The sequence below is a fragment of the Otolemur garnettii genome, unplaced genomic scaffold (assembly GCF_000181295.1).
Source record: "Otolemur garnettii isolate 467f Iridium unplaced genomic scaffold, OtoGar3 scaffold00099, whole genome shotgun sequence".
Lineage (NCBI taxonomy): Eukaryota > Metazoa > Chordata > Mammalia > Primates > Galagidae > Otolemur > Otolemur garnettii.
In genome coordinates, this window is record NW_003852494.1 from 7,678,870 (window position 1) to 7,701,345 (window position 22,476).

Sequence of the window (22,476 nt, forward strand, 5' to 3'; positions counted from 1 at the left end):
TTTGTATTACAACACTAACGACCTGAGAGGTTTTGGCTTGTTTTGCTTTCTCCAAATGACGAGACCTTATTTTAAAGTCCAGTAGGCTCAGGGGTTAGCAAATGCCTATGTGTGGAGTGGTGCTCTCCGTGACCCTCCAAATCCCCTGATGTCAACACGAAGACGCAGAATAAACCACAACTGAACCTGGACTGTGCAAAGCCCTGGTTCACGGGCCTCAAATCTGAGATGGTTTTTATAATAAAGTTATGCCAAGATTACAGCGCCAAATACTGAATACTTTATTTAACAAACTCAGAACCCCCAGATACATGTCAAATAACAATACAAAAATTGATGGGTATCAAACCGCTCAAGTTCACATTTAATTGATTATTTTTAATTATACCAGTTTTGCTCAAGAGAATGTTTTCCTTACATTCAACCATGATTGGTCTTTAGTCTTAACAGTACCCAAAACAAAGTTACATGTAAGGACTGACTAGCTAAGGTTTAAAACATCCTCTAAGTCATTCTCTGTAGGCTGAGACAAGACACATGTCTTAAATAAATCTTATTCTATTCTTTTTCAAGAAAAAAAAAAGAAAAAAGTCATGTCAATGGTTTTAAAAGTTGAGTATTTTCTGAAGCAGCAGATGAAATATATTCAGTACCAGCCTATACCAAAAACCCTGGCAATGGCAAGATGTGTGGCTTACGAAGGAAATATGACCTTTAGATAAAAATCCCTATAGCATCTGACCACACTTTTATCTCTTAAAAAGAAGATCCTCACCTTCTTCAATATAAGTAGATGTTATTAATTGTTTTTAAAAGAATTGAGACCCATGGCTGTGGGAAGGAAGAGGTATTTAAGAAACTGGGATGCCAACTAACACACACGTAGTCCCCCAAGACTCCATCACCCCATTTGAGGGTCTCTGCAAAAGAGAAACAGCTACAGGATTCACAGAGGGACATCCGATGATGAGAAGCAACACGCTGAAAACCTGCATTTCCCTCCAGGAAGGCTGGGCGTGCGGGAGACAACGCAGTGAGGCACTGACCTCGCTCATCTGGGCAGGAGGAAGGAAGATACCAATCTAGGCAACATGCGAGTCTCGGCAAGTCAGACCTTTTACCACGGCTGACACTCTCCAGGCACCAGGCGGTCCTAACACATCAGGGCAAGGAGCCGCTGCAGGCTCAGGTCCTCCCGCTGCTGGGCGCCCCGCCTGCTCTTGCTCGCTGCCGGTCATGGTCGTATTTTACAGAAACAATCAGGAAGAGCAGGAGCGTTGCTCCTTGAATAGCAGCCAGAAGAAAAAAGTAATAGTTCAAATGGCAGCCGTTAATATTGCCTAGAGAAAAGAAAAGCAGAACAGAGGTGGATGAGCTGCATGTCCAGAGGTAGCTTAAAAGATCTGTTTAATTTGAGTCCTACCAAGGTCAGGGTGACTTTTAACTGTGGTCATGAAAAAAAATAATCGCATCTCTGTAATTCAATATACAAGAGCACTGTGTTTCGGTCCACTGCAGAAGCCATCTGAGGGCAGCTGAGGCTCCTGTGGGGCCTGGCTGTGGACTCCTCACACCCACTGTCCTCTGTAAGGGGCTGCGGAGCCCCCAGGGTAGGCGCCTGGCCAGAGCAGTAAATGCAGTGAGGTGAACAGCTGTGGTTACAGGCCCTGGGACTCAGCAAAGTCCACATGCAGCCCAGAAAGTGAGGGGTGAACGAGACAGGTGGGTGCAGAGAGCCCGAAGGTCACACTCCACCCTAGAGAAGCTGGAGCAGAGGAAATGCCAAGTACCACTTCTCAGATTTATTAGCCTCCCAAAAGAAAATGGGGGAAAGTAAACACCCCATTAAGCAACACGGGACAGTGCTTAACCTACTCAGTCTCTCTCCATCTCCTTCCTGTCCTTTGTCATGCATGTCCCCCTGGGCAACTTGAAGGGAATCCCCTGCCCTTACAGCTGTGCCTGGCACAGAACTTACGTGTCCGAAGAAGACAGCACCTGCTAATTTCTCCTTGTCTAACCTAAAGTCGACGTTCTCTGTAACTGGGTCCAGAATCTGTACACTTTGTACACTTTCAAGATGCAAAGAACACTAGAATACTCGCTGCACTCTGATTCACTATGGACACCACTGACATGGAACCACATGTTCCAAGGTACCAGAGCACAGTAGGGAAATAGAAGTCTGTTTTTTTGCCACTTTTCCTAAACTTTTCCAGGTTCTCGCATCCTCAAATTGATACATACTGGGTGTATCTGGATAGCTTAATACAAACAGTTCAACACAATGAATATTCAACTATGTCCCAAGCTTAATACTGCTTGGGATTTTACATACAATGTTTTAATTCCTAATAAATCATAAGGAGGCTGAACAATGCAAGGTTAGAACCATGAACTTGGGGCCAACAGACTAGGTTCAAATCCAAGTGTCTGACATCTCGGAGCTCAGTGTCCTCCTCTATAAAATGGGAAAGCACTAACCTACCAGATGGTATTACTACAGGGTAAAGGTATAGGTGAGTAATGAAGGCAGTGCCCAAAACACAGCCAGGGCTGTCCTCACGTCCATGGTTACGATCCCCATTTCAGAGTCCAGAACTACAGGTCTGTGAACTCCAGTTCCAAAAGCACCGGACACCTTTATTACTCAGTGTGGAGACCCAAGAAGGGTGTGTGGACATGGTAGCATACCTACTTGTCACGACCGCCTTCCTAGGACACACCCAGAGTCAGCCCAGTGTCCCCACCAAGGCCGACCGCACCGTGGCCATGCTGCCTCTGTCCCCCTGCAAGCCCGCCAACATCACATCATTTATACCACCTGCCACCAGCTGGAAAGCATCTGGCCTGCTCACACACAGATGAGGTCAACAGACACATCTAGTTGGCAATATCACTAGAGGAAATCAGTACTTAGGAATCAAAGTTGCTGTGCTTTCTGATATGCTTCAAAAGCACTTGCTAATTTGCTAATTTTAAAAAAGTGAGACTTCCTTTCCCCTACAGATCTTTTTAAAGTTAGGTTATTCTGAAACTTCCTTCCTTTTTCTAGCTGAACATATAATTAATATCAAATGTTTAACAATGCATTTATCAAACATCATAAATAGACAAACATGACTGTATAATTAAGTTCTCACATATTTTTAAAGAATTCTCATTCACATAGGTTATAGAAGATAATAATTTCTTTTGTCTATTGATTTGGGAAGCTATTTGTTAACGCCTTTAATATCTAGCAGCTGTTTTTCAGCATTTATTTTAAAATACTGATTCAGCCCTTACTAATGCCAGACTCTATCTGGGCACTTGGTGGAGACAGAAACCTCACCCTGCCTGGAGTCTGATGTTTGCTGTCACTACTATTCCAAATTATCATATAATGTTGCCATGACAAAGGTGGCATCAAAATATTAATGATATAACTTTAGGTGTCGATTTTGAAACAGGACTCTCCCCCAGCTAATGAGTCATGTAAACTTCTAAAACTCAAAGCTGGCAGGCCATGTGGACTATATACTGTGCTGCCCTGTGGAGGAGAGGTGACACTGCCAGCCAGTGACCAAGTGCACACTCTGCTCCCAGGGTCTGGCTCAGTGTGGGATTACACAGGGTATTCAGTGTACCATCACCTAGGAAGCCGCCACCCCATGCTTTCTTGGCCACACTACAGATAGGAGGATAATTACACAGGAAGACGGTGAGGCAGGACTAGAGCGCCTGTCCACTGGCTGCATGTGTGGAATGTCCAAGGCAGCACTATGCAAACTGCTCCAGGCCGGGACAGCGGCATGGACCAGTCACTGGTGACAAGCTTGTACAGGGGAACAGTACTCATAAGTAACAGACAGCAAATGGCTGCAAAGGGCTCTCTGGCACAGAAGAGAGCGCAGGATAGGAAAAGTAGAACAGCGTTTGCCTGGGGGTGGAGGAATAATTAAGGAAAGATGCAAAGAGGGCTTTAAACCACTCTCCACTTTGACCTGGACCCAGACACACCCAGCTGTGCCCTCCAGATCAGGGTCCAAGGCCGGGCACAGTGGCTCAGCCTGTAATTTCAGGGTTCTGGGAGGCCAGGGCAGGAGGATCACTTGAGCTCAGGCGTTCAAGATCAGCCTGAGCAAGGAGGAGGCCTTATCTCTGCTAAAAATAAAAAAACTAGGCAGGAGTTATAGCAGGCACCTGTAGTCCCTTCTACTTGGGAGGCTAGGGCAGGAGGATCTCTAAAACCCAAGAGTATGAGGTTGCTGTTAGGCTGAGGCCACGGCACTTTAGCTTGGGCAACAGAGAGCCTGCCCCCCAGAATAAAAAAAATCCAAGCACGGTACTACAGTGAGGATCTTATTCCCAATGTAAATACTACTACTATTAAAGGAAACAGCCTGCTAGGAGGACGGGTAAAGAAGGAAACAATGTAACAATCTGGGGCATGTCCTTCAAACCACAGCCCTGGGACTTCACAGGAGGTTACCTCCAGTGTCAATGACAAGATGCTGAGGCAGAAAGGCAGGTGTCTCCAGCAGAGCCCAGAACAAAGGGCAGCCAGGCAGCCAGGAATCTGGTTTTAGAGTTGCTGCTCTGCTCCTTTCACAGCAGGCAAACTCTGGAGAATTTAGGGAATTCTCTCCCTGAATCCCCCAAGTGAGACAAGGAGTGGGTATTTGTCTGTCCACCTCCCACACCACAGCCTTTGTTTCTCCAATCAGGACGTTGGGGGCTACCGGACAGAACAGCCTACAACTCTCCCCAGTGGTGTGGACACAGGCTGCTGTGGGCACGGCAGTCAGAGACAGGTCTCCCTGTCATGAGGATAGCAGCCCACAGACCCGAGCTCCCCAGGTGTGCTGACATATCACAAATGGAGTTCTTGACAGAGAGGAGTGAGAGATGTAGGCAAATTTTCAGATGTTAAATTAGTAAGGAGGAGATTAAATGACTGGAGAACAGTAAGAATGACAAGAACCAGTCAATCCTTGTGATAGATCTAAAGATAAAATAAAAACAAGGAAACACAATCTCTATCTTAACAACTGCAGACTCTGGTATTTAAAAGACAAGTGTGTCTTTGGAGGGGGTCTGTTCCATGTGCTAAGCCAGGTTCTGTGGCACCTGGGACTTAGGAGACCTCTCAGAACACACCGCATCACTGGACCCAACCTCACAAGCTATCCATCCTCAGAAAGGAGCCGAGATGCAGGGAAGTCCGAGAGCTGCCTGCCACAGAGCAGGTTCTCAACAGCCAGAGAGCACGGGGAGATAATGGGGGTTTTCCTGGACCTCACACTAGGACTATATATAGGCCTAAACTCATCTGCTAGGACAGGAATTTTAACTCAATCATGGAAGGGCCTTGAGAATTCTGCAATTTCTGGAGGAAAGTGCCTGAACTTTATCAGATTTTCAAGGAGATTTATAACCTAGAGTGGCTAAGTACTACTGACCAGAGCAAATGCTACAGGACTATACAAGGAAAAGCACTAAGATTGCTTTTGTAGATAAAACATAAAAAAAGAGAGGGAGAGACAGGAAAGAAAAAAGAAATCTTCACCTCCTGGGTCCATTTAAAGCTACTATCAATTTGGAGAAAGGAAACTGCGGATCTTTTGTAGTTTAATATCTAAGATGCCACCTACTGGCATCAATTGTAAAGTCCCATCATGACTGAGTATGAGTAGTATGTTTATTTTAAAAAGTGACTTATTAACTATTCCTGTCTTTTTAATATCAAAAAATCAAAAGGAAAAGAAAATACAAAACTGAGTTAAATATTGTGATACAGATTTCATTTACCTCATAAAAACAGTGCTAGCCCTGAGGTGGAGAAGGCAGTCTACCCACAAGGACCTTTCAAATGAGAACAAGGATGACAGCAGTGGATATGAAGAGAAACTGTGAATGATGTTAAGTAAATAAAGTGACGTGAGTGGTCCATGTGGAGCAAGGAAGGGGACACGTACCTCCGGGGACAGGCCCACCTAGGTTCACAAACATCCCACGGCCACTGTGAGCACCGCACCTCTCCATCACTGGTTACATTCACAAACAAGATAGGGTGCTGGCTCTTACCCAAGTCTGTGTGGTTGCTCATCCATCCAATGGCTTTGATAGACACTAGTGCCAACAGTCCTGAGCCCACAAATGACCCAACGCCAGAGAAGAAAAAGAACAAGCCCATGATGGCACTCTGCATGGACTTGGGAGCAGCTGAGTACGCAAATTCTAGACCTAAGGAAAGACAAAGGAGGGTCGTTTCTGTGAAAGGAGCACTTAGACAGCACCACGCTCTTGCCTAACATGGGGAATTGAGCAGAGGGTCAGCTCACTCTGGGGATTAGAGCTCTAGGCAGCCCCAAGCCCTCCCTACTGTGGAAACAGTTCTCACCCTCAATCAAGCTGCTCATTCTCCTACCCACTAGGATAATTCCCAAAAAGTTCAGTGAAGCAAAATGTTAACTGCTTGATCTCAAACATAAAGGTAAATGTGATTTGTTAGCTCTTAAAAAGTTTTTTGTTCCTCATGGGAAAATAGAGATGAAAGAAACCACATTTTCCTATATTCTCAAGTAATAGGCGTTTAGCCAAGTACATACTCTAAACTGGGGAATCTACTTAAGGATTCCACTTCAAGTGTAATATATTTTAAATGCAAATTTTTATAATAACTAGACATGGAGATTTGCAATGTATTCTAAACAAAAGACCATTCTGATGGGACATCTTCCCTTCTCAAATTCATTAGCCAACTCTGTATGAGTTTTCTGAGAGGTTAAAATCACTGCCAACTGCTACCCACCCAGTCCACCCAGCCTCTGCCTGTCATGAGTTTTCTCTCTTCTCTCGCTCCTGGCAGCCACACGGCTGCCCAGAATGCACTGTCCATACCTCTAAAGAATCTCACTAACAGGGAAAGAGAGACCTGTGAAAACATGTTTTTAGAAAATTAGATTTGCTTCTCTACATAAATCTAAACCACCAACACTGAGCTGAGAGCTGTGGGCTGGGCTACCACGTCACTAAGAGAGGGCTCTGCCAGGAGGCGCCCAGCACAGCAGGGGCCGCCCAGCAGTGAGCTGCATTCTTCTCTCTCCTGGGGCAACTCTAATGTAGTTAATGGAGGAATACTACTATTATACCAAGAAAGGAGAATCTTGAGTTTAGTATTTACCTGCCAATTCATATTCTGAACCACAACTCTCTGGCAAAAAATATACTAGTAGTATGCTATTTTTGTCTCAATATATTTTAACAGACGCTACTCAGATGCTTTTGACACTGAAGAAACCTTACCTGCTATACTTGCAAATATCTCGCTAATCCCAATCAGCACATACTGCGGAACCTGCCACCATATAGGCAAGTCGGCAGCATGGTACACCACACGGCCGATCGTCTGATTAATGGTTTTCTCCTTCACGAGGTCCAGCCGTTTACTTTCCAGAATTCCTAGAATGCATAAGCAGGTCAAGGTAGCATTTGTTATTAATATAACAGTTAAACTTAAAAACTAGATGCTTGCTACAAGACGCTTCATTGATGGTACTGAAAAATGCTGTATAGATAATACTCAATCATGGCTGCCCGAGCCCCAGACTGAGACGTCCCTGCTGTCGGCACCTGGTGGGCTACACAGAGGTCACATCATGGCACGCCTGATTCACTTGGGCTTTGCAGTAAACAAAGACTCAATATGTTTAATTTGAGCCTCAATATCTAGACTGCTCATCCATATTTTTTTTATTTCTTTCAAAAAGGGGACTAGGGAAAAGCTACAGTCCTGTCATTTTCCTTAAGGGAGGTAATAAACTATGCAGTTTAGTCAAATTTTACACCAATCTGTAGAGAACAAGCCTCCTTTAATTCAGTTCAATAAGCACTCCAATAGTTTTAGTTTAGAAGAAAAATGACATATACTTAGGAAGAAAATTTTCAACTTTATGTAATAAAAAATGAGAAAAGAAAAATCAGTGGTTTAAAATAATTGATACAGGGTCTCCTTTAAAGCACACATTTCCTGAATAACACAGGCATGACTACTATATTCCGAGTTACCCACAACTGAGCAATGAGACACAGCCAGGCTTGGCAGATGAGCAAGGGCTTCTCACCCGCAGCAAAGGCAGAGCACATCACAAAGAACATCCCCACGGCGATCCTCTTCAAGGACGACGGGAGCAAGCCATTTCTCCGTAGGATGGGATCGATCAGCTTGTCCTTCAGAGGTATGAGCAGGAGGATGAGCACAGCATCGAACATGGTGAGCCACGCTGCAGGGAGCTGGGCAAGAAAGGAGGGTGTGTTTATGCTTCTGCAACAAAGGTCTACAAAAAATAACCTCTAGGAAAAAGTCTCAGTTTCAAGACACTGGACATGAGAAAAGATATTTCTATATGGATCCACATTTGCTTTTCTGTGCTTTGAAAGAAAAAAAGAAGGATCAGATGAAAATACTATCAACGTTTAATGATGCTGATAGTATTTTACTATATTAGTCAACTTAATATAGTAAATGATATAACCAATGGAAAAAAAATGCAATTTCAGCAAATGTGTACTGAGCTCATGCTCACTGCTAGCGTTCATAACATATCCACAGTTAGTAGAAGGAACTCATTATTATATATAAGCCTCAAATGACAATTTTGAGATCATTTCAATTGTTCTTACCGTATGAGGGGTGGTTGTAATACTTGAAATTTCTGGAATCTTCAAATGAAGACTCTGTAAAACATATGTGGTCTGCATCTGGGTATAAAAAGCAATATTATTATATGTGATTCAACCACGCTTTCCAAAACTTTAAGCAGATTGCCCCTCCCCTAAACTAGACTCTGATGAGACACAGCAGTGACTCCCAGAAACAGACGATGGTTCAAGTTTGAAAATGGACAAGTCAATTATTTGGTCATCCTAAACATCCTCTGGAGATCAATTTGGGAAAAGAACTGCCAGTTATCCAAACAAGAAATTAAATTAGCAGGAGGGGCCTAGAAAACCAGAAGCATACCTATTCTTAGCTTCTTTTTTGGAAAGAATCAAAATACTTAAAGCAGCCAAAATGAATCAATAACTAAAAAAATTCCAAGATTCTACAGACTCATGGATAAAAATCACTGAGTCCTACATACTTCAGTAATGGCCAAAACAAGTGCTAGGGCAAGGCTTCATAGGAAGATAAAGGAAATTAAACCTGTTTGTCACCACTCACTTGGAAATACACTGTCCAGTAAGGTATCAAAGCCAAGAAAACAGGGACAATCTTGACCAGAGCTCTCACATCTTCCACTTTATCTTCTGTAAATGGCCCTCCACGAGACATTTTACATGAATCAAACAGACTTTGTTTAGAAGATTGCTGAAAGACTCCAATGCCTTCACTTTGGGAAATAAAATGAAGGAATTAGTTTTCTTCCACCCCCAGCAATCAATTATTTGGTCACAAATTAAGTTTGGAGGTAGGAAACCAGCTCAACGTATTGAGTTTGTTTCAACTCATTCCAACACTTGCTAATTGTACACACCAAATATAGCTACCTAAATTATTTCTAAACACCACAAAATGTACTGAAAGAGCTGACAAAAGGACTTTGTAGTTAAAGGGCAATAAAGCTACTGCACTGCAAAGGAGGCCAGACACCACAGCCTGGTAGGAGACTGCACTGGGCTGACTGTGGCCTCAGCTGTGGCCCCAGGGCCAACATCTACCTGGGCAGAGGACAGCCTGCAGCCTCACCAGAGTCTGGGAACAGCAGCACCGCCAGACTGCTGCGTTAATATCTGGGGAAAAAATGCACTGAATTTGTCTGATTTTATAATTAGCTAATTTATCAAATCTCAAGACCCAACAGCCAATACCAATATGTTAAATTAAACCACGCAGGTTTATTTTAAATTGAGTCACTGGTTTGTCTGATAATAAAGTATGTCTCAGAGGAAAATAATAAACATAAAAAATAAATTAAGTCATTGGTACGACAAGGAAGGGATGTTAAGTTCTAGCAGGGAAGCCACCATCTCCCAGATTGAGGAAGAGCTGAGGGGAGGATGATGCTGGTGGGGTGAAGAGGAAGGGACGAGAAGGTCCCCTGGGAAGTGCTCTCTGCACCATGCTCCACGTGCTCCCCTAAGCCCATCTGGTGCTAAACCTCTTGCTGACCTTATTTCACAGTACAGAAAGCTGGAATGGGACTGGGCAGTCATGGCTTTGAGCCTGAGGCCCTGACCCCTGCAGGACACCACTACCCCTCTGCTCCTTGCCCTCACATGGGCCCATCACAGCCAGGAACAGGGGCCTGGCGTTCCCTGGTACTAACAAGTGTCACTGACTCTGGCCTGCTTCATTACTTATGAAATGAATAGGTCCTGCCAGATTTCTCCAGCTCCAAAATACTATAATGGAGCAACACACACTAAGGATCTCAGTGGTAAAACAGAAGAAAAGAAAGGACACACTATTCTCTAAAGCCAGAAACACCCAGTGATAATCAACTACCATTAAGATTGCTTCCAATGTGGGAACTCAGAAATGGCAAATGCCCACTTTCTAGTTTAATAAGGTGCCACTAGTTTAAATTATTTTTATCTTATAAAGCTGGCATTTTAAATCTGGACTTTCAGAGTGGGGAAAAATGAAAAAGCTAAAAACTGAAAATTTTTGGATAAGAAAAATAAATTCAATTCAACAAATGCATATTAGGTACCTGCTATGAGCCCAGCATATTTCTATTAAATAACTAGAAGATGAGAATACAGGAACATGTCTCAAAGGATGAGGTTCCTGTCCTTATGACACTTAGTCCAGTGGAAGGAAAATCAGGAAAAAGTGCTCCAGAGTAAAACTAATTTCAAAGACACAAGTGTATACTTTCATTTGAAAACATTCATTACATCTTCAAGTTACTTTTGTTCCAAAAAGGAAATTTAAATCTTTATGTACCTAACACAGATACTGCCAGTGATTTACCAGATCATAGTAAATGTGTTTCTCTAAAAACATTTAAATGCCAAATAACAAATCCATTTTAACACAAAGAAGCACTCACATAGGTTACTAGTTATATCACTATTGCATTATATCGATAAAATATTTTAAAAACTGCCTAGTCAATATGCACCTGAAACTTTACCAGGTTCCTACATACTGTTAGCGTACTATTCTGCAACACACACAGGCCCCATATGAAGCCATGGTCACAAATGACATCAGAACACAGACAAGAGCCCACTGGTCCTGCTGCCAGTTTCAAGACACCTGTGCCCCCAAGTCTGCCAAGGCTGTACTTCTGCACATGCACATTCTAGGGAAGAAAGTCCGTTAGTCCTCGTGGAGCCTCAACTCAAACAGGTGTACACCTGATAAAAGCTTTAGGACCATTTCTACTTCTGTCCGATGAATTAAAAACACTATACCTTCATTTCTCATTTAAAATAAGCATGAAATCATCTTCAAAAAGTAGACCAACCCAGGCCAAAAGCTGAACCTGGGACAGGATACAGAGTGCCACAATTACAAAAACGCTAAGCTGTGTTTAATTCCCTCAAGCTTCTGAGGCCTACCTGCTTGAAAGCATCCTCAGCAGAGGAGGTACCACTGACCAAGAGTCCTGCTGAGGGTCTTGCCCATGCTACCTCACTCGGGCCTCACAGCAACCCTGAGTCCATCTCTCCATACAACAAGGGAAAGTGGGCTTGGTGTGGTCACTACCCAAGGTCATGGAGCCATTTCATACAAAGAGTAGAGTTTGAGAATTCTTTAGACCATCAACTTTTCTGAAAACTACACCTTCTTTTTCTTATTTTTGTCCAAGGCAACTTTCAAAAATAAGCCTAACAAGAAATAAGTTTCCTAACCCAAAACCCTCTTCATGCTGCCATAGAGACACACTGAAACTTTAAGGGTGGTACCTGAAAACGGTTGTATTTTGCTAATGGGTATTTAGCCTATAGAATAAACATCAGGGATTTGAGACACTGCTCTTGCCTAATCAAAATAAGGTCCTGCAAAGACTGGTGTCTACTGCTGAGACCAAGCTACTTTAATTTTAAAAAATTCTTTACGGGGGTGGAACATGATTATAAGAGGGACTTTACCTAATAAACACAATTAGTGTAACCTAATTCTTTGTACCATCTATGAATCCAAAACAATAAAAAAAAAGTTCTTCAGTAGGGCCCTATCACTTGTAATTTTGATTACACAACTGAAATACCACAATAGCCCACCAGCATCTTCAGGTTCCTAGGGGGGTCAGATCAGCCAGAACTCCATATGGAGATGGCTCAAGAAATCACTCAGGCTGGAGCAAAAAAGCAGGCCATGAGAGCTATTTTGGTGTAGCTTCAAATTTCCACATGGAAGGAACACTAGCCATTAGCTTGTTACGGCTCCAAGTACATTAATGAGACAAGTGCAGCGGGGCAGGTGTGAGACGCACCTGCAGAACAGCAGCCAGCCCACGCAGCAGTGAGGAACGACACCCCGGCTGAGTCATCGCCCTCCCGCCCAGCAACTGTCAGGATTCTAAACTGATCAAAATATTCCCTGAGGAGACTGACTACAAAAGGTCCCCAAGACTTCTCAGGAATGATGGAAATATTTATATACCTGACTGCACTGCTAGTTATGTGGTTTGAATATGTTTCTCGTAATTCAGAGAACTGAACAGAGAAAAGGGTAAATTTTACGTCATGTAAATTATACCACAATAAACAACACAAAAATTTCTGAAGTTTCTTCTTGGGCTAAAATCTGGATTTTTATTAACCTACATGGAGCAGGAACAAGCATCAGTCACAGTCCTCCAGTAACATGGAGGGGTTCCGAGGACATGGGACTTTCTGTTTTAAAACCCCAGTTCCTGGTACTTTCAGTGCTAAAACTAGGTAAGTCCCAAAAAATCAAAGATGAAGTGGTTACTTTAAGTGCATTTCAACACTCTGCTATTGTATCTCTCTGTCAAAGAGTGACAAAGTGACCACTGGATAATGGAGCCCATGCTGACCTGCTAAACTCTGAGCGAGAGGCAGAGGCTCACTTTCTAAAGAGTATAGAGAGGCACTGACAACATGCAATTGCCTACTTTTTCATTCAAATGTATTTCAAAGCTTTTTAAAATAAAAAGAAATGTGTTTTGTATCCTCTGTAAATTTCAGCCTTTGTAATCTGCCACTAAACAGCTAAGAGATTCCATCTTAGTGAAAAGAAGTTCATTGTGGGGTTAAGAACGTGAGCTCCAGAATCAGTCCACTGGCATGTATTTAAGACAGAATAACATCACACACACCATCTCCTCAAGCAAATCCAAGTTAAAAGGAGGCAAAACATATAAACCACTTAGCCCAGTGCCCCACACACAGTAAGCACACAACAAACACAAGCTATCATTTTAATTAAATGGATCAATCAGTCATATCAAACAGCCAGTGCTGAGTGTTAAGTACTTACCCACTACTCTGGCGTTCTCTGCTCTGCTGGGAGCAGCAGGAGTATGTCAGGATCTTGAACAGGTAGGTGAAGGCGCTACCATCAGGAGGCTTGGTGATGAAGACACTCTGGCCGCACAGGAAGACCACAAAAGCAAGGCCAACGCAGACAGTGGGGATCACGTAGCCAGTAACAAAGCTCACATTCTGCTGGATGTAGGCAATGCCTCCTAACGAAAGGATTGCTCCCAAATTTATGCTCCAATAAAACCAATTAAAAAATCTCCTAGTGGCTTCTGGACCTCTATCTTTAACCTAAAATAACAGGGAGGAAAAACACTTGAAAACATGTAATACTCTTCAAGGATGAAAACAACATACAATGAAGCGATTAAAATCACTGCTGTCATCACAACCTTTAAGAAATGCAGCAGAATCAAAATGGTGTTTACATACACATTCAAGGGTCTACCAACAAAAACATATTCTACACTTAATTATTACAGATACTGGGTAGGTTTCTCTCAATTACATGCTAAATCCCAAAAAATCCTAGAGTTTTTCAGAGTTTGTGGACTCCCTGCTTTAGAATTTTTCAAAGTATTGAAACTACCCACTTAGAATTACCTAGAATGCTCCTCAAAAATAAGAGATTCACTCCACCCCGCTTCTACTGAATCTTCATCTCTGGGGTTGAAACCCAGGAATTTGCATCTTAAGCAACTTTCCAGGTGACTTTCACATGCGAAAGCAAGTTTTAGAAGCAGTATTGCATAGTTCCACCACCTCACTGGGCTAAACACCAGTGCCATGAAGTGCCCAACAAATAATGCTTAGGTCCCAAAGAGACAACACACTGCGGTTCATGCATGTCCAGAGAGGCCCCACACCTACTGTAGCTGGTCTCCTGAGAATCAGAGATCTTGATAAAGCAAAGAAGAAATTACAGACTAAAGATAAAATCATGTGCTATTTCTAGATTAGAAAGGCTGTCAAGAGAATTGGAAAAATTTAGCTAAGGGTAGGGATCCCTCAAAAGTTCAAAAATCACTGACTTCCCAGACTCAGACAGACAAAAGCACTAAGAGAACACATACAAAGCTTGGCTTACACCCTTCCCAATTCGACTTCTATGGAGACCATGAGGTTGGTAATAGTTCATTTGGCAGCAAATATACCAGAAGCCTCTCTCCCGACCAGGATCTCCACATCTAAAGAGACAGTGCAAGAACGAACCCTGTATGGCTGGGTGTGGAGGCTCTGGCCTGTAATCCTAGCACTCTGGGAGGCCAAGGTGGGGGGATCACCTGAGCTCACAGGTTCAAGACCGGCCTGAGCAAAAGCAAGACTCCGTCTCTAAAAATAGCCAAGGGGTTGTGGCAGGCACCTGTAGTCTCAGCTACTCAAGAGGCTGAGGCAAGAGAATGGCTTGAACCCAAGAGTTTGAGGTTGCTGTGAGCTGTGACACCATAGCACTCTACCCAGGGTGGCAAAGTGAGACTGTCTCCAAAAAAAAACAATGAGTCCTGTACTAGCCAGAGACATTTCTAATGGGTTTCATTTCATAAATTTTTAAGACAAACTTATGAGCTAAAGGCTAATGCTGGATCTCATACAAAGACTGTCTAGCCTTGCTGTCTTAAAAACTTCTGTCCTTAGTTAACAGTTTACAAAAATGTTAGAAAATTCCTGTTCCAGTAATAGATCTGGTTTTTGATCCACAGAGCAATCTCCTCTGCTGAATAACAACCTTGAAATGGGGCCAAAACAAAGTTATTGCACTGAGGCATGCAATAAGTCTAAGTACCTTTTTAGCAGTCATACTACTTGATATGGTAGTTGAAGCTCTACTTTTTAAGACTAGAGGTGTAAAATACATGGTCAAAATTGTATACTTCCCTAAAATAAAAAGCAGTTAAGTCCAAATGATTAAGCATGGCTATTGTACTGACAAGTAATATGCTTGAAAGTAATTACACAGTAACAACTACCTCAAACTGAACATGTGAGTTTTTTTTTTTTTAAAAACCCCACAGTTTCTCTAGTATTTAAACCAGTGTTTTTGAACCTTTTTTATCTCACAGCACACTTGAACTGATAGTTAAACTTTCGTAGCACACTTAAATTATGTTGATGGAAAAAAAAAAGAATAAAAAAAATATACTTTTTGTGCTTTGAACTTCTTTCAAAAATAATTTAAGCACATGTAAGATCCTGAAAATCCAGCTGAAAATCACTGATTTAGGGTCAGGCATGGTGGTTCACACCTGTAACCCTAGCACTCTGTAAGGCTAAAGCGGGGGAGGTGGATGGGATTGCTTGAGCTCAGGAGTTAGAGACCAGTCTGAGCAAGAGCAGACCCAGTCTCTAAAAATTGCCAGGCACTGTGGTGAGCACCTGGAGTCCCAGCTACGCAGGAGGGTGAGGCAAAAGAATCGCTTAAGCCCAAGAGTTGGAGGTTACTGTGAGCTGTGACACCACGGCTCTCTACCAAGGGTGTCAAAGTGAGACTCCATCATCCAAAAAAAAAAAAAAAAATCACTGATTTAAACTGTTCTCCCACACACATTAACACTGAACAAAGGTCCTAGACCAAGTGCAGGCAATGCTACTCAATCAGTAGTTTGTACATCTAAGACAGACAGTTCTTCGCTGGGACACAATTCATTTAAATATTACTAAGCAGTAGGCATCAATATTCATACTACACTGGACATACACCAGAAGGAAAAAATGTGAGCAGAGAAATAGTTACAGACAAAAACATATATACAGATGTAAAATCAAATAGAAAAAGTAACTGTTTTGACAAACTTAAAAAAGGAAGAGGCCAGTAACATAATATCTAAACTTAATGGAGGCATAATTTACATATCTGCCCACATTCCCAGACACATCTTCTCTTCAAATGAGGCATGAAAAAATTAGCATTCCATTAGTCTAGCAAAATCCTAACCTTAAAATTCCATTCATCCTCATTTCCTGAATAAACTTGGTCGTCAATTTACTTCAGCTTCCAAGGGTAATCCATCAAAAGAACTTTATAAACCAGAGACTATTACTAAGCCCTAAATAACCACATGCCAGCCATTTCTGAAACAAAGGGGAAGCTGGCTGCTGCTCAGTGCACATCACATGATTCCCACCCTGGCTGCTAAGCCTCAGCTGTCCCTTTCCATCAGGCTCATGACATCAGCATGTGTACAGCAGCCACATGCTCTGCCAGGGGCAAACATGTCTGTCACCAGACTGGTCAAAAGACACCACCTAAATCAATTCAAAGAAGTAAAGCTAAAAGAACAGCATTGTGTACAGCGAGTCAGACAGCTGACATGGGAAAATTCCTTAAAATCCACAGAGTGCCATTTTTTAGAAAAAAATCCATCATTTGTTCTCTTTATCAGTAAAATAAGATTTTCTTTTTTTCAGGCCATTATTTCAAATATTCCATCCATCAAGAATGATTTGAAAAAGGTTAAGCACTAGGGGAAAATACGGGCCTCATCAAAATACATCACCCTTGCTTGCACTCACACATATCTTAGCTCACATATGCCTTTAAAAGCCAGCCAAAGCCTGCTTCTCAAAGCTATGCAGCCTGATCCCATTCATCTCTCCAACCCAATGTCTTCTGGAGGCCCTATGTAAAGACAAAGAGGTGAGTGACAGAGAAGCATAAAACGTAACTTGAAAATACATATTTCCTCTAAATGAAAAGGGCCAGAGCAGGATAAACTAAACCTGGTCCCACAAAAGATCAGGGCAAGCCTTAAACCTGCAGACCCCAGGCTCCCAAGCCAGGCCTGCCTCCATGAGACAGCCAGCATCCTAGAGAGCAGGGCCTCTGAAATCCCCTGAAAAGTCAGCCAACAGCTGGCACACAGCAAGCCCCCTGGCATAAGGATGCTAATTTTATCCTTCTCCATGGTTTTTCATGGAGATAAAACTCACACACCAAAAAATTCACCCCTTAGTAATGTACAACTCAATGATCTTCTTCAGTAAATTCAGAATTGTACAACCATCACTACCATGTAAGTCCATAACACTGTCACCACACTAACAGGAAACCCTGTTCCTTTTATCAGTCACTCCCAGCCCCAGCAACCACTAATCTACCTCTAGTCTCTGCACATTCCTCTCTCCTGTCCATTTGGCAGCATCATACAAGGGAGACTTTTGTGTCTGGCTTCTTTCGTTCTGCATACCATTTTTGGCATCCACCAGCACTTAATCTATTTTTTTATGGCTAAACAATATTCCATTGTATGAATGTACTATATTTTGTTTATCCACTCATCAACTGATGGACATTCCCCTAACTTGTCATTTAAAAAATTTCAAATTTATAGAAAAGTGGAAAGAATAGTGAAAGGTACACTTCTATATCCTACCCTTAAATCCTTAGCACCCCTTTCTTTCTGTATATGCAAGATACTTCCAGCTCAAGTATTTGCAAGTAAATTGCAGCAACATATTTCACCCCCAATATTTCATCATGAATCTCCTAAAAATAAGGACATGCATCTACATGACGAAAACATTACACACCTAATAAAGCAACATCATCAGATACATATATATATGAAAATTAGCCAGGCGTTGTGGTGCACCTGTAGGCCTGCCTACTCAGGAAGCTGAGGCAGGAGGATCGCAAGAGCCCAGGAGATGGAGGCTGCAACGAGCTGTGATGTCGCCATGGCACTCTAACCTGGGTGACTGAGCAAGACTCTGTCTCAAATAAATAAAAATGTAAGAACCACTCTGAGCTTGTTCTCAAAAAACAAACCGTAGACCTCACTTGGAACTCTAGTTGTGGTTGCCAGATGCCTGTTCTGCAGGAACTTTTCTCAAACACCATAGGTTTCCTACTGTATTCAAAACAGACCTCAAACTCTAACACACCCTCAGGTGACCCAGCCTAATCCTATAACCTCCCTTCTCACTTTTTTCTTCCTAACATTTCCTAAATGATTGGAGTTTGCCTTTGCTCTCAAAGGTTGCCTATTCTGCATGTAACACTTAACAATCACCTTGTCACCAGCAGATGATCTTAAAAGGCAGGCTGACAGAGGAGCAGCTTGAAGCTAACTTAATTCAAACTCTTTTCATCTGACCTACCCTACCAAGTCCATCCCAAAATTCCTTTAACATAACAAAGACAGAGTTGAGTGTTGCTACAGTAACAACAGGGACCCCAGGGCCTTTGCACTTGATGAAGCACCATCTCAAAAGCTCCTCCAATCACTGCTACCGCCTTCTATCCTTCATTGTCTGAATTCCTAAGACACCTTCATAGACAGGCCGTTGCTTTTCTTTAAATCTACAGTGGTCATCACTTCCCTACACCTGTCACCCCTGCCCGTGCTGCCTGCCGGCTCCCCGCACTAGAAAGAGGCTTTCTCAGGGAAGTCTTCCCCAGCGCAGGGGCCAGGACAGATGCGGATGGGCGGAACAAGTGTCTAGACTAGGGGCTCACCTGGTCAGCGCCAAAGGGCGTGATGTTGGCCTTGACGGTGGCCACGCCCAGGCCCAAGAGGACCAGGCCCACAAAAGTGGCTGGCGCGCAGTGGCGGGCAGTGGCGTCAGGGCAGGTGGCGCTGCCATTAGGATAGGGCGCCGAGCAGTTGAGCACGCACACCGGGCGCAGGGCCCCGCAGAGCGCGGCGCGCGTGGCCGGCGCGGCCAACAGCGGGAAAACCAGCATGCCCAGCAGGTAGAGCGCCAGGCTGAGCAGGATGGCCCGCGCCCGGCCGAGCCGCGCGTCTGCCAGCCAGCCGCCGAAGGGCGAGCCCAGGTAGGTGAGGCCCATGAAGAGCAGCAGCGCCTGGCTGGCCTGCGCGCCCTCCCAGACGAACGGCGGGCCGTTCAGGAACAGAACCAGGTTGGACGTGACGCCATAGAAGGCGGCGCGCTCCAGCAGCTCAGTCAGCAGTACGGCCCCGCACGCCGCACGCCGGCCCGCGAACGCCGCCGCCGCCCTCCGCGCCCCCAGCAGCGGCACCCGCTCGCCCGAGCCGTCCCCCGCGCCTTCCATGAGCGCTGCCCGCTCGCCCCGCCACCCGGCCCGCTTTCCCGGTCGTCCCCGCCGCCGCCCTTCTCGCGAGGTTGCCCCGCCTCGGGCGTTCCCATTGGGCGGGCCCGCCGCCGCTCCGCAGCCACCCGGAGGACGCTTCCGGGCCCGCCCCGGAAGTCTGGCGAGGGAACGGCTCGCTCCCCGGCTCGGCGCGTGCGGTAGGGCTGGGAATCTTGGCACAGCTGCGGGGACAATTGTGCGGGAGCCACCGTCCGTCAACAACTGCGGGGCTGCGAGGCTTCCGTGGTCCCCCGCGAGCGGCTTCTCCCCTGCTCTCTGCCCTCGGCCTTCCTGGACCGCGCTCCTCTACCCGCACGCTGTTGGCGTTTGGGCTAGCCGAGTAGCTTTTGGCGGATGTTTTGGTTTTCTCTTTGTTCTTGTTGTCGGGACAGGTTCTTGCTCTGTCTCCCAGGCTAGAGTGGAGTGGAGTGATCACAGCACTGCAGCCTCCAACTCCTGCACTCAAAGCGACCCTTCCACCTTAGCCTCCTAGTAGCTGGCACTACAGGTGCGCACCTTGTGGGCCACCCATTCTTCTATTTTGTGTAGAGACGGGCCTCCCTGTGTTGCTTACGATGGTCTCGAACTCCAGAACTTAAGCAATCTTTGTTCCTCGGCCTCTCAAAGTGCTGGGATTACCGGCGTAAGTTATGACGTCCGGCCAGGCTAACTGGGTGGTTTTTTGATGAGGGTACTTGTTCATTTTAGGACGTTCAGCGGCATTTCTGGCCTCTGCTGACCACTAGGAGACAACGTCACCCATGCCAGGCCTGGTTATGACAAAAGAAAATGTCTAAGGGTGGAAAGCTCAGTAGGTGCTCACAAGTGCCAGTCAAGAAATATTTCTTACAGAGAGATTAAGACACAAAGATACAAAATGTATCCTTTTAACAGGAGGGGGGGGTGAAAGTAAGAGAAAAGAGCAAGAAGATGGTGTGGCATCCTTTTAAGCCAGCACTTGAAGTCAAGTGGCTAGGTGATTTTAAAGAAGATTGTAGGGCCAGGCGGCGCCGGTGGCTCACGCTTGTAATCCTAGCATTCTAGGAGGCTGAGGCAGGTGAGTTGCCTGAGCTCATAGGTTCCAGACCAGCCTGAGCAAGAGCCAGACCCTATCTCTAAAAATAGCCCAGCATTGTGGCGGGTGCCTGTAGTCCTAGGTACTTGGGCGTCTGAGGCAAGAGGATGGCTTGAGCCCAAGAGTATGAGGTGGCTGTGAGCTGTGACATCATAGCACTCTACCAAGGGTGACAAAATGAGACTCTGTCTCAAAAATAAATATTTAAATGAAGAAGGTTGTAAATTGATGGTATAGAGCTGAGAACCTGCTGCATCCACGTTTCTTCTTGGTGAGAAGTAGATAACAAGCTGGGCAGATGTCAAAGTCCAAGAGCTAGTTGCTCTGCCTTTCTTTGTAGATGGGGGATTATCGGAGGAGATGGGCAGAGGCTGCCCTAGAGATATGGCTGAAGCCTGAAGCTTCTTCCCTGCTGTTTACTCAGGAACTCGGTAAAAATAGGTTCTCAAAAACAATTTTGGGGTTTTTTGTTTTTTTTTTTTTGAGACAGTCTCAGTTTGTTGCCCTTGGTGGAGTGCCTGGCGTCACAGCTCACAGCAACCTCAAACTCTTGGGCTCAAGCTATTCTTGCCTCAGCCTCCCAAGTAACTGGGATTATAGGCACCTGCCCCAACTCCCATCTATTTTTAGAGACTGGGTCTGCTCTTGCTCAACCTGGTCTCCAACTCCTGAGCTCAAGCAATCCACCTACCATGGCCTCCCAGAGTGCTAGGTTTATAGATGTGAGCTACTAAGCCTAACCTTCACACCCAGTTTTGAAAGAGAAAGACTTTTAACCATCTGTTCAGCCCCACTTCTGAAGTTATTCAAAACAGAAGTCCTATGGAGTAGTGTGTCTATTAGCAAGGGAACTTAAAGGATTGATCTTTAACTGTTACTACGAAATTGCAGGATTAAGTATCCTGTTATTACAATTTGCAAGGCCACCCCTTTCAGTCCTTAGACATTGCCAAAGGATCCCCAAAGGGCAAAGTTGCTCCCCTTGAGAATCGCTGGCCTAGAACCTTTAAGCTCCAGCCTGTTGGGGGATTTTGCAGGAACAGCCCGCAAACTATCCACTGTCACACAAATGGCATCTCATGGTTCTTCACCCTCCAACCCAAGTGTTAATTCCTAAGAAGCATGTATTTGACCAGACCTTCCTGGGTCTATCCCAAACCATTTATCCTGTCTTTATGTTACCTGTTACATGTTTTTATTCCTTTGTCTCTCCAACTTGTACGTAGTCCCCATAGTTCTAAGCTTTGTGGATGCAATGTTTTGTGTCTTATTCTTCATTATGACCACTGCAACTAGGCCAGTGCTTGGGACCTGGTGGAAAGTATCCCAAAAGGGCCTGCAGTATGGTACTCACAGCTCCAGTGATTCAATTAGTGTTAGGACCACTTCCTCTTCCTTCCTCCATCCTTACTGCAAGCTGAGAGGAGGATGGAGCTAATTCCTGGGAAATAGGCTTGCCAGTAGGTCACCTGGTTAAGTAATCCTGCCTATAAGATTTGCAGTAGCATGCGTTAAATATTTTTAATTTTTTTAAATGTCTGACAGTCTGATGCTTAGCATGGTGCTAACACGTAGCCGGTGATAAATAATAATTTGAGTAACTTAAGTGCCAGAATTGGGCCTTCTAAGCTATCTGTTCATGTTACTCATTTTCTGGTTGTCAGCTCAAGCATTTGTTTGCTAAACCTTCCAAACTAGATCAGCTCCCCCTTTTTTTATCTTTATTTTATTTATTTTTTGAGTCAGGGTCTCTATCACCTGGGCTGGAGGGCAGGACATCATCATAGCTCACTACAACCTCAAACACCTGGCCTCAAACAATCCTCCTCCCACAATAGCCACCAGCTACATGTGACTATAATTTGAGCTTGAATTAGCTAAAATAGGCCAGGCATGGTGGCTC

At 44.3% G+C, this 22,476-nt stretch overlaps 1 protein-coding gene across 2 annotated transcripts; it reads right to left on the reverse strand.

Moving 5' to 3' along the window:
- Window positions 1–268: 268 nt before the first annotated feature.
- On the reverse strand, window positions 269–19,495 carry SLC15A4 (solute carrier family 15 member 4). Of its 2 annotated transcripts, XM_003796041.3 has the most exons (8): window positions 18,902–19,495; window positions 13,445–13,737; window positions 9,209–9,377; window positions 8,668–8,745; window positions 8,109–8,277; window positions 7,291–7,446; window positions 6,070–6,228; window positions 269–1,340 (listed from the first exon to the last, which is right to left on the reverse strand). In XM_003796041.3, exons 1-8 carry the CDS (start codon window positions 19,457–19,459, stop codon window positions 1,186–1,188), a joined length of 1,737 nt encoding a protein of 578 aa, XP_003796089.1. In that variant the 5' UTR covers window positions 19,460–19,495; the 3' UTR covers window positions 269–1,185. The 2 variants fall into 2 exon arrangements, with proteins under 2 accessions (XP_003796089.1, XP_023372636.1); XM_023516868.1 differs by lacking the exon at window positions 269–1,340 and having other exon boundaries at window positions 5,748–6,228.
- Between the last annotated feature and the right edge of the window lie 2,981 nt (window positions 19,496–22,476).

Coding starts and splice junctions, on each gene's coding strand:
- SLC15A4 (XM_023516868.1), bottom strand. CDS start 19,459: ATGGAAGGCGCGGGGGACGGCTCGGGCGAGCGGGTGCCGCTGCTGGGG. Junction 9,378..13,444: donor AGAGAACGCCAGAGTAGTGG/GTAAGTACTTAA, acceptor TATTTCCCAAAG/TGAAGGCATTGGAGTCTTTC. Junction 7,447..8,108: donor GTGCTCTGCCTTTGCTGCGG/GTGAGAAGCCCT, acceptor TATGCATTCTAG/GAATTCTGGAAAGTAAACGG.